The sequence below is a fragment of the Rhinoraja longicauda genome, chromosome 37 (genome assembly GCF_053455715.1).
Source record: "Rhinoraja longicauda isolate Sanriku21f chromosome 37, sRhiLon1.1, whole genome shotgun sequence".
NCBI classification, from domain to species: Eukaryota; Metazoa; Chordata; class Chondrichthyes; order Rajiformes; family Arhynchobatidae; genus Rhinoraja; species Rhinoraja longicauda.
Window position 1 is genome coordinate 5,231,667 of NC_135989.1, and position 12,229 is coordinate 5,243,895.

General features: G+C 47.8%; 1 protein-coding gene across 2 annotated transcripts in view; it reads right to left on the bottom strand.

The window, feature by feature from the left end:
• The window catches only part of pkn1a (protein kinase N1a), a 137,861-nt gene that overhangs the window by 93,607 nt on the left and 32,025 nt on the right, over positions 1–12,229 (bottom strand). For both annotated transcript variants that reach the window (XM_078429598.1, XM_078429599.1), the window contains 2 exons: positions 7,717–8,017; positions 2,034–2,188 (listed from right to left, as the gene is read on the bottom strand). In XM_078429598.1, the coding sequence (XP_078285724.1) occupies positions 2,034–2,188; positions 7,717–8,017 (456 nt within the window). The remainder of the gene's footprint in view (positions 1–2,033; positions 2,189–7,716; positions 8,018–12,229) is intronic.

Genomic DNA, 12,229 nt, shown 5'->3' on the forward strand with positions numbered 1-12,229 from the left:
TCGAGAGCCTGCTGATGGGTTGCATTACAGTCTGGTACGGGAACTGTTCTGCCCACAGCCACAAATCACTACAGAGAGTGGTGAAGACGGCACAGCACATCACTGGCAACTGTCTCCCGGCCATTCAGGACATTTTCTACCGGCGGTGCCTGCGGAAGGCACGCAGCATCATCATGGACCACAGCCACCCAGCACGCAGGCTGTTCTCCTTGTTACCGTCAGGCAGACGATACAGGAGTATGGCTGCGTGTACTACCAGATTTAAGAACAGTTTCTACCATCAGGCCATCAGGCTTCAGAACTCAAACACATTTCAAATCATATATGTTGATTATTTTTAATATTGTCTTTTTACCTATTTTTAATATTGTCTTTTTACCTTACTAATGTCATTTTTTATCTTATTTATCCTTGGAATATTACTGCTGAGGTGACCCGTTGTCTTGTCAAATACATTTCATTGCACCGTTGACCCAGTGCCAACCTACATATGACAAATACAATTTATTATTATTATTATTATTCAATGGGTCCCAACCCGAAATGCCACCCATACTTTTTTCTCCAGAGCCGTTGAATTACTACAGCACTTCGTGTGTATCTACAAATCTATGTATTTCAAATACCCTGTTTCATAAGATTTCAGTCAGAACTTGGACTAGTTTCTTTGGACACCAATAATTAGTTGGCACTCTTTATTTCCAAGATCACTTCAAATCTATAATAGAATAGCTAATGGCATGTTGGCCTTCATAACGAGAGGATTTGAGTAAAGGAGTTTAGAGGTCCTTCTGCAGATGTATAGGGCCCTGGTGAGACCACATCTGGAGTACTGTGTGCAGTTTTGGTCTCCTAATTTGAGGAAGGACGTCCTTGTTATTGAGGCAGTGCAGCGTAGGTTCACGCGGTTAATCCCCGGGATGGCGGGATTGTCGTATGAGGAAAGATTGGAAAGACTGGGCTTGTATTCACTGGAGTTTAGAAGGATGAGAGGGGATCTTATGGAGACGTATAAAATTATTAAAGGACTGGACAGGCAAGATGCAGGAAAAATGTTCCCAAAATAGAGGGAGTCCAGAACCAGGGGCCACAATCTAAGAATAAAGGGGAGGCCATTTAAAACTGAGATGAGAAGAAACTTTTTCACCCAGAGAGTTGTGAATTTGTGGAATTCTCTGCCACAGAGGGCAGTGGAGGCCAATTCACTCGATGAACTTAAAAGAGATTTGGATAGAGCTCTAGGGACTAGTGGAATCAAGGGATATGGGGAGAAGGGAGGCACGGGTTACTGATTGTGGATGATCAGCCATGATCACAATGAATGGCGGTGCTGGCTCGAAGGGCCAAATGACCTCCTCCTGCACCTATTTTCTATCTTTCTAATGGCTACCCACATTTTAAGTACATAGGCCTATTATGCTTATTGGTTCAATTCCCATGTAAAAATCGTGCGGCACGGTGGCGCAGCGGTAGAGTTGCTGCCTTACAGCGAATGCAGCGCAGGAGACTCAGTTCGATCCTGACTACGGGCGCCATCTGTACGGAGTTTGTACGTTCTCCCCGTGACCTGCGTGGGTTTTCTCCGAGATCTTCGGCTTCCTCCCACACTCCAAAGACGTGCAGGTATGTAGGTTAATTGACAGGGTAAATGTAAAAATTGTCCCTATTGTGCGTAGGATAGTGTTAATGTGCGGGGATCGCTGGGCAGCGCGGACTCGGTGGGCCTGTTTCCGCGCTGTATCTCTAAATCTAAATCTAAATCTAAAATCTAAAACTTTCTTCACAGTCTTAAGTTTCAGGGGGAACCTTGGCCTTATATATATGGCTAGCCGTGTTACATTGCAGGGGATGGGGCACAGTTCCTGAACCAATATTCCCCATCATGGCAGAGCAAGAAAAATATTAAATGTCGACATTTTACTCCTTGTTTCAAAAACCTGAACCAACTTATCCACACCAACAGGAATTAAAGAGCAGCTAATGCAAAGATTGCTTTCAATATGGAAGCTCAACTACAAAAAGTTCTTCCTTACCTTTATGGGTCCATTGGAGTACATTTGGATCATATTCTCAGCTCCTTGCTTCACCTTCATCTCGATATTTAGCTGCTTCTCAAGTGCCACAGTGCGGTTCTTGTTCGCCGTCGAACGAGCTTCCCGGCTCAAAGCACCAGGAGACCGAGGTCCATCTGCACAGAAAAATCAGATCATCATTTGTACTTGTTCGTTTTAGTTTCCTTTATTGCCACGTGTCCTGAGGTACAGTGAAAAGCTTTTGCTGCGTGCTAGCCAGTCAGCAGAAAGACAATACCTGATTACAATGAAACCATTTACAGTGTATGGATACGTGATGAGGGAATAAGGTTTGGCGCAAGGTTAAGCCAGCCGATCAAGGACGATAGCTGTTCAGCACTGCGCTCTGGCTGTTTCCAGGGCACAAAAACAAGACCAGGCCATTGAAACTCATGTCATCTACTCGGTTAAGTATTAAACTGTGCGATGACACATCCCCATTAAGGTCGGCTCCAATCCCAGCCACGGACAGACGAGCCACAGCCAAGTACAATTAAGGGTAATACGACCAATTAACTTGATCCTACAGAAGTACCCCATAAAATCTTCAGCCCAAGGAGGAAAGTGGGGGGGGGGGAAATAGAAAAGGCTGTGGGGATGATGCTACACCCTCCTGTTTGGTGTTGGAAATAAAGCCCATTGAGTTGGTTCACCTCACTGTGTGTGTGTGTGTGTGTGTGTGTGTGTGTGTGTGTGTGTGTGTGTGTGTGTGTGCGCGTGCGTGTGCGTGTGCGTGCGCGTGTGCGCCTGCGCCTGCGTGCTGCGTGTGTGTGTGTGCGTACGTGCGTGTGCGTACGTGCGTGTGTGCGTGCACCAGTGCATTCATTACAGATCTGTCGTCATGGCCGATGCCACATCTGCCACAATAAAAGCAGGTGCATAAAACTCAGTGAGCTTTCCACAACAATATTGCAATGCGGCTGTCGACCGAGTGAAGGTACTCCACAGTGCTGTTGGATAGGGCGTTCCGGTATTTAGATTCAGCAACAATAAGGGACTGGCACTTTATTTTCCAAATCAGGAAAAGTTTCTATGAGCGGTATGTTCCTATGCACATGCTACCTGAACTGATGGCAGAGGGAATGGTGGTTGGAGGGGTTGAATCAAGTGAAGGTAGACACAAAATGCTGGAGTAACTCAGCGGGTCAGGCAGCATCTCAGGAGAGAAGGAATGGGTGACGTTTCGGGTCGAGACCTTTCTTCAGACTGATGTCAGGGGAGGGGGCGGGACAAAGATAGAATGTAGACGGAGACAGGAAGTGGGAGAACTGGGAAGGGGGAGGGGATAGAGAGCGAAAGCAGGGACTATCTGAAGTTAGACAAATCAATGTTCATGTTGTTGTTTGTTGTTGTTGTTTGTCCTTCGGGTTGGAAGATGACCATGACTTCACTTTCAGTTGGAGGATTGGTGACTGTGGGTCCGGAAGTGACTGGTGAGGCCAATCCGGGCCCGGAAGGCACGCCCACACGTAGGACACAAGTGGATGGGTGCTGCAGTGGAAGTGGAGGTAGCCCGGGCCTTGCGCGCGGTGCGTTTCCTCTGGGCCTCTGCAGCGCGTCTGTTCTCTGCTGCACGGGCTCCTGTGGTGAGCTTGCTACGCCAGGTTGGACGGTCCAGAGCAAGAGACTCCCAAGTGCTGAGGTTGATGTCCAAGTCTTTGAGGGGCACTTTGAGGCAGTCCTTCAACCGTTTCTTCTGTCCTCCTACTGAGCGCTTGCCCTGACACAGTTCTCCATACAGAAGTTGTTTTGGCAGTCGACTCTCGGGCATTCTGACGACATGGCCTGCCCATCTGGCTTGGGCTTTCCATAGGAGGGTGTGGACGCTGGGGATTCCGGCCCGTTCCAAGACCTCTGTGTCGGGAATTTTGTCCTGCCACCTGATGTGAAGGAGTCTGCGTAGGCAGCTCAAGTGAAAGTGGTTGAGCTGTTTGGCATGTCTGCTGTAGACAGTCCAGGTCTCACTGGCATAGAGAAGAGTGGTGAGTCCCACTGCACGGTAGACCTTCAGCTTGATGGTAAGGCTGGGTCCTCTCCACTCCCAAACATTCCCACGGAGTCGCCCAAAGGCAGCGCTGGCCTTGGCAATCCTGTTGTTGACCTCAGCGTCAATGTTCACCACTCGCGAGAGTGTACTACCCAGATAGGTAAAGCTGTCGACTGCCTGTAGATTCTGCCCCTTCACCGTGATGTGTGGTTCCGGGTCGGGCTTTCCAGGCGCGGGCTGGTACATAACTTCATTCTTTTTGGTGCTAATGGAGGGACCAAAGTTGTCACAGGCCTGTGAGAAGCAGTCCATTTCATACTGCATCTTCTGCTCTGTGCTGGTGTTGAGGGCACAGTCATCAGCAAACAAGAAATCTCTGATGATGGTCTCCGTCACCTTTGTAACAGCTTGCAGGCACCTGAGGTTGAACAGCCTGCTGTCAGTCCTGTGCCAGATGTGTATTCCATCCTGGCAGTCATGGAAGGCATCAGTCAGCATGGCAAAGAAGACCATACCACTGGGTTGTAAACTACCCAAGCAAAAAATGAGTTGCTGCTCCTCCAATTTGTGTTGGGCCTCACTCTGACAATGGAGGAGCCTAGGACAGAAAGGTCAGATTGGGAATGGGAGGGGGAGTTGAAGTGCTGAGCCACTGGGAGATCAAGTAGGTTATCAAATGAATTGTTTTGTCTCAATGGTGTCAGGCTTTTTTTTTAAAAAGGAGTTGTTGGCTCTGTACTCATCCAGGCAAGAGCCCAGTCTGAAGAAGGGTCCAATCAGTTCAATTCAGTTCCAGTTCAGTTGTCAACTATCCACATTCTCCAGAGATGCTACCTGACCCGCTGAGTTGCTCAGGCACTTGATGTCTTTGCCAGGCATGAGTATTCCTTGGAGATGGTGGAGACACTCTTGGATGCCAGGTGTGTCGCACGCCACGCCCAGCCTCAGGTCTGCTCTTGTGGACATGGTATCTCTGGTGCTGATCCAGTTGACTTTCTGAATAATGGTGACACCCTCCCAGCACACTCCATCCGCCCCTCCAGAATGTTGATGGTGGGCGATTTAGATTTAGAGATACAGCGCAGAAACAGGCCCTTCGGCCCACCGGGTCCGCGCTGCCCAGCGATCCCCGCACCACACCCACTAGGGACAATTTTTACATTTGCCCAGCCAATTAACCTACAAACCTGCACGTCTTTGGAGTGTGGGAGGAAACCGAAGATCTCGGAGAAAACCCACGCAGGTCACGGGGATAACGTACAAACTCCGTACAGATGGCGCCCGTAGTCAGGATCGAACCCGAGTCTCCGGTGCTGCATTCGCTGTAAGGCAGCAACTCTACCGCTGCGCCACCGTGCCGATTTAGTAATGGCAATACCATTAGCTGTCAAGCAAAAGTGGTTAGACACTTCCTTTTGAAGACAGTCACTGCCTGGCCCTTTATAGCTTGAATGTTACTCACCAATTGTCACAGTGTCTCTGAGCATTGTCTCAGCTGTACTGTGTTCAGGCCGCTTCATTTGCCAAGGACTGCACTGTACAGTCATTGCGAAATATCCTCACTTCTGATTTAGGATCCAAGCTAGGTCATTAATGAAGCAGCAGAAGGTGTTGAGTCCTGGGCACTGTGCCATGGATCTCCTGGGGTTGGCATGATAAGCTACAAACAATTGCAAACATCTATCCTTTGTTCACGGTATGACTCAAACCACTGGAGTGTTTTCTAAATGCAGGGATATTCAGAGAAATCAGGATATTGATTATGCAAGGAGGTGGTTAGAGTCTCTCTTTTATCTATAGTCACTGACTGGCACTTTTGTCACACAAATGTGACTCATCACTTATCAGGCCTGGGGGGATTTCAAGTGCGCTCTTGTAATTTTGTCTGGATTACAGGAGGTGCTCCACTAGAATTGATTAATCACTAGAAACTCCAAAGACGTACAGGTATGTAGGTTAATTGACTGGGTAAATGTAAAAATTGTCCCCAGTGTGTGTAGGATATTGTTAATGTGCGGGGATCGCTGGGCGGTGCAGACTCGGTGGGCCGAAGGGCCTGTTTCCGCGCTGTATCTCTAAATCTAAAAATCTTTAAAAAAACAATTGCCGGAAAATTGGTGGGGCACCTGTACATTTTTTCTATGGAAGGCAGTACTGAGGGATACCCACGAAGTTGCTTTCTACACCGCATTTGACCGTACTGGGCCTGTGCTCGCTGGAATTTAGAAGAATGAGGGGGGACCTCATTGAAACTTATTGCATAGTAAATAGTTCAAAGCTTGGATAGAATGGATGTGGATGTGGAGAGGATGTTTCCACGAGTGGGAGAGTCTCCAGGAGGGCTAGAGGTCATAGCCTCAGAATTAAAGGATGTTCCTTTGGGGAGGAAATGAAGAGGAAATTCTTTGGTCAGTGGGTGGTGAATCTGTGGAATTCTTAACCACAGAAGGCTGTGGAGATTTTAAAGTCAAGTCAAGTCAAGTCAATTGTATTTGTATAGCACATTTAAAAACAACCCATGTTGACCAAACTGCTGTACATCAGTGCAGGTACTAAGAACGAACATACAATGGCACACAAACATAACAGCACATACATAAACAGTTCACAGCACCCCCTCAGACGGCCTCAAACACTAGGGAGTAGAAGTAGGTTTTGAGCCTGGACTTAAAGGAGTCGATGGAGGGGGCAGTTCTGATGGGGAGAGGGATGCTGTTCCACAGTCTAGGAGCTGCAACCGCAAAAGCGCGGTCACCCCTGAGCTTAAGCCTAGACCGCGGGATAGTCAGTAGCCCCAAGTCGGCCGACCCGAGGGACCTGGAGATAGAGTGGTGGGTTAGAAGATTTTTGATATAGGGGGGAGCCCGTTTAGGGCTTTGTATGTGAATAGGAGGAAATTGAAGTTGATTCTGTACTGTACTGGGAGCCAGTGGAGAGAGACCAGAATCGGGGTGATGTGGTCCCTTTTACGGGCACCCGTCAGGAGTCTCGCTGCGGCGTTTTGGACCAATTGCAGGCGGGACAGGGATGATTGGCTGATCCCAGTGTATAGGGAATTGCAGTAGTCTGGGCGGGAGGAAATGAATGCGTGGATGATTTTTTCAATGTCGTCAAATTGAAGGAATGGTTTGATTTTAGCTATGGTACGAAGCTGGAAGAAGCTGGCTTTTACCACAGCGTTGACTTGCTTATCAAACTTTAATGCAGAGTCAAATATCACGCCAAGGTTTTTGACATGCGGTTTGACTAGGGAGGATAGGCTTCCAAGGCTGCCTGTTATCGTTTTGATGGAGTCGGGGGGGGGGGGGGGGGGCGAATAGGATGACCTCAGACTTGCTCTCGTTTAGTTGAAGGAAGTTCTGTGCCATCCAACATTTTATGTCCTCAAGGCAGTGCATGAGGCTGATTAAATTTGACCGGTTGTTGGGTTCCAGGGGGAGATAAAGTTGTTAAAGGCCGAAATAGATAGATTCTTGATCAGTACGGGTGTCAGAGGCTCTGGGGAGAAGGCAGGAGAATGGGGTTGGGAGGGAGAGATAGATCAGCCATGATTGAATGGCAGAGTAGACTTGATGGGCCGAATGGCCCAATTCTACTCCTATCACTTATGACCTTACACATTATTTCTACACAAATGCAAAACATTGCAGCCATTACCTTGCAGTTCCTCTGGATCTTTCACCACAATATGTGCATTGAGGTCCTGCAGTTGTTCGTGCAGGCTCTCCAGTTTTCGATTGGATTTTTTCAGGAGGTGTTCCACATTGGACAGGTTCTTTTTATCAGTTGTCGCTTTCCGCAGGTTCTCCGCGCCTTCTTTTATCTTCAACTCTTTCCTGATCTCCCGTTTAATCTGCTCTTTGGCCTCGTCCAACTTCTGCTGGAAGGACGTGTCCGAGAAGTCTGAGCTCTGGTCAAATCCAAGCTGCTCAAGTATTGGCATGTTTCCAGGATCGCTCTGCAAGGAAACCAAAGGATTTAATTGTCTTTGTTATAGACTTCACTGCAGCGAAAGTACAGTGACTTACTTCAACAGTGTGCTAAAAATCCTGAGAGGATTTCATTGAGGAGGAGAAGAAAGGAGGGTCTGTGGGTACACTAAAGGTCATTGTGCAGATTCAAAAAGGCCGTAAACTAGATTAAACCGTGGTGCAAACAAAAACACAAGGCATGTTATAATTGTACACTACAACTGTGTAGACACAAGGAACTGCTGATGTGGAAACCTTGAACAGAAAGCAAAGTGCTGGAGGAACTCAGCGGGTCAGGCAGCATCTGGACGAGAAATGGACAGATGGTATTTTGGGACGTGATCCTTCTTCAAGCAGGAGTCGAATAGTGAAAGGCTTGGATAGAGTGAATGTGGGGGACGTTTCCACGAGTGGGAGAGTCTTGGGCCAGAGGTCACAGCCTCAGGATTAAAGGATGTTCCTTTAGGAAGGAGATGAGGAGGAATTTCTTTAGTCAGAGGGTGGTGAATCTGTGGAATTCATTGCCATAGAAGGCTGTGGAGGCCAAGGCAACTGATATTTTTAAGGCAGAGATAGATAGATTCTTGATTAGTACGGGCATCTGGGGTTATGGGGAGAAGGCAGGTGAATGGGGTTTGGAGGGAAAGATAGATCAGCCAATTATTGAATGGTGGAGCAGATGCGACGCCCCGGATCGCGGGACTTGGGTCAGCCCGCTGCGGACCTTTCACCATCCGGCGCGGCCTGGAACGTGGCAACTTCAACAGCCTGACCGCGGGTGAAGACGGCAGGGGAAGAGAAATGACATTCTGGCCTTCCATCACAATGGCTGGAGGAGACTCACTGTGATGGATGTTTCTTTTTTTGGTTTTGTGTTGGTTTGTGATTGTGTGTGTAATTGCTTATTTTTATTGCTCTTATTGTTGGACTGTGGGTAATGAAATTTCGGCCAAAAGACTTGTTTTTTTTGGATGACAATAAAGGTTATTCTGATTCTGAATAGCCTAATTCTGCTATCAATTATGATCTCATGACTCAATACACCGCCCATCCTTGTTCTCGCGAGGCTGCCTGACCCAATGAGTTCCGCCAACACTTTGTGTTTTGCACCACAATTGTGAATAGTTCGGTTTACCAGTTCGAAAGAGGCATCGAAACATGGGAAAGATAGGCTGTAAATAGTTTTCCTAAGAAAATACCAGAATCAGAAGATTACGCTTCAAACTGAGCAGGGTGGGAGGGACCCTTTTCTCCAAAGAACTACTCAACTAAGGTAGAAATCTTTGAACTTTTGAAAAGTTTTAAAAATTGTTTTAATTTTAAATATGCCCAACAAGTCCGCGCCGACCAGCAATCCCCCGTACACTAGGACTATCCTACACACTTGGGACAATTTACAATTTTACCAAAGCCAATTAACCTACAAACCTGTACTGCTTTGGAGTGTGGGAGGAAACCGGAGCACCCGAAGAAAACCCACGCAGGTCACGGGGAGAATGTACAAACTCCGTACAGACAGCACCCGCAGTCGGGATCGAACACGGATCCCTGGTGATGCTCCACTGTGCCAACTATTCCCAACAATTTCTGTTTTTAGTTCACACTTCCAGTATTTGCAGTTTTTTTAACTGGATCTCAGGGAAGTGAAGTCAAGCAAGTCAGAGGAAGAGTATTTAGTGTTAGTTACTTGAGCGAGTAATAAATTTTAAATTAACCTTAAATTTGAAAGAATATTTATAATATTTGAACACTACACTTTACCAAACCATGCACAAAAGCATCGAAGGATTATTAAATTCATGCAATATAAAATGAAGACATGTTCCTCTTTCTACAAGTTAACAGAATTGTGAAATGACAAACTATGGGCATGTCTGGCAAAGGTTGACAAAGACACATGCAATGTCACATTTCAGAAGCAAACAAGAAACTGCCAGTTGCAATTAAAACCATGATTTAGAGAAACAGGCCCTTCGGCCCACCGGGTCCGCGCCGACCAACGATCCTCGCATATTAACACTATCCTACACCAACGAGGGACAATTTTTACATTTACCAAGCCAATTAACCTACAAACCTGCACGTCTTTGGAGTGTGGGAGAAAACCGAAGTTCTCGGAGAAAACCCACGCAGGTCATGGGGAGAACGTACAAACTCCGTACAGACAGCACCCATAGTCGGGATGGAACCCGAGTTGTAAGGCAGCAACTCTACCGCTGCGCCACCGTGATCACCCTATCTTTAGAGACAGATAGTAAACGTTACTGAAAATTTTAAAAACACTTGCTGATGCTGGAAATCTAAAATAAAAATAGAAAATGCAGGAAATGCACAGTAGAACACACATCTGAGAAGTGCAATGGGGTCGGCATGTCACATTCAAGACCCTTTGTCAGAAGTGGGGTGGAGACAAAAGAAGCTTGTGAAACTGCAGGGAGTGTGAAGAAGGATTATGCCTCTAACAGGGTAAACCCGGGGTGGCTGTGAGGATAAGCTGTAAACAAGGCTGTCTGGTTCGATGGCTGAAGTGGAACAGCGAGAGTGACAAAGGCAAAGACAGGCAAAGAATATAGACAGAAGAATGCGGGACTTGTGAACTGCAGAGCAGGAAGAAATGCCTCGGTCAGGCTGGGAACGTCCTTTTCTCCCAGAGCAAGAAAACAAATAGGCTCAGCCCATATCACAGATGATAAATCGTTACCTCAAGTTATAGAATTCAACACTTAAGTGCAGAAGGCTACAACATGCTCAAAGGGAAGAAGCGCTGAGCCTTGTTGTAACAAGGGACAGTTTCTTCCCAGCTGTTACCAGGCAACTGAACCATCCTCTCACCAACTAGAGAGCGGTCCTGACCTCCCATCTACCTCACTGGAGACTTTCAAACTATTATCTTTTGATTATCTTTAATCAGAATTTACCTTGCACTCAAAGTTATTCCCTTTATCCTGTATCTGTACACTGCGCACGGCTTGATTGTAATTCATGTATAATCTTTTTACTGACTGGTTAGCACGCAGCTAAAAGCTTTTCACTGTACCTCGGTACACTTGACAATAATAAACTAGACTCGACAAAACTAAACTAATAGTACAGGGTCTGAAGAAGGGTCTCGACCCGAAACGTCACCCATTCCTTCTCTCCCGAGATGCTGCCTGACCTGCTGAGTTACTCCAGCATTTTGTGAATAAATCGATTTGTACCAGCATCTGCAGTTATTTTCTTATAGTACAAGGTAGGGTTGCCAACTGTCCCATATTAGCCGGGACATCCCGTATTTTGGGATAAATTGGTTTGTCCCGTACGGGACCGCCCTTGTCCCAGATTAGGCCCAGACAGCGCTGTAGGTCCGGACACTGCAGGCCCGGACACTGCAGGCCCGGACACTGCAGGCCCGGACACTGCAGGACCGGACACTGCAGGACCGGACACTGCAGGCCCGGACACTGCAGGCCCGGACACTGCAGGCCCGGACACTGCAGGCCCGGACACTGCAGGCCCGGACACTGCAGGACCGGACACTGCAGGCCCGGACACTGCAGGCCCGGACACTGCAGGCCCGGACACTGCAGGCCCGGACACTGCAGGCCCGGACACTGCAGGCCCGGACACTGCAGGCCCGGACAGCGCTGCAGGCCCGGACACTGCAGGCCCGGACACCGTATGCCTGGACATCGTAGCCCGGGGTCGCTGTAATCCCAGACAGTGTAGGCCCGGGCGCTGCCTAACGGAGGTTGCTTAGCAACCCGCCTCCCGGCCCAGGCGTCCGCCATTAGTGGAGCGGGAGCACGTGGCCGCTGGCTGGGTGAGGTCACGTGGGGCGCGGGGCGGAGACGTCACCCTTATTTGGGAGTGAGGAAATTGGCAACCAAAAGGGGGCTACAGATTAGCTTGGAGTTCTACTGAAAAGCAACTCCAACCATCAAACAACTGATAGGCATCAAAATTTGTCATGAGATCAGGAATTTTAGTTTTGGTAAAACCCCAGGTTTTCATCTCAAAAGTACAAAATTATGTTATCAGGCAACTGAACCATTCTGTCAACAACTTGAGAGTGGTCCTGAGCTACTATCTACCTCATTGGAGACCCTCGGACTATCTTTAGTTAGACTTTACCTTGCACTAAACGTTATTGCCTTTAGCAAGTATCCCTACACAGTGGATGGCTCAATTGTAATCATGTATAGTCTTTCTGCTGACTG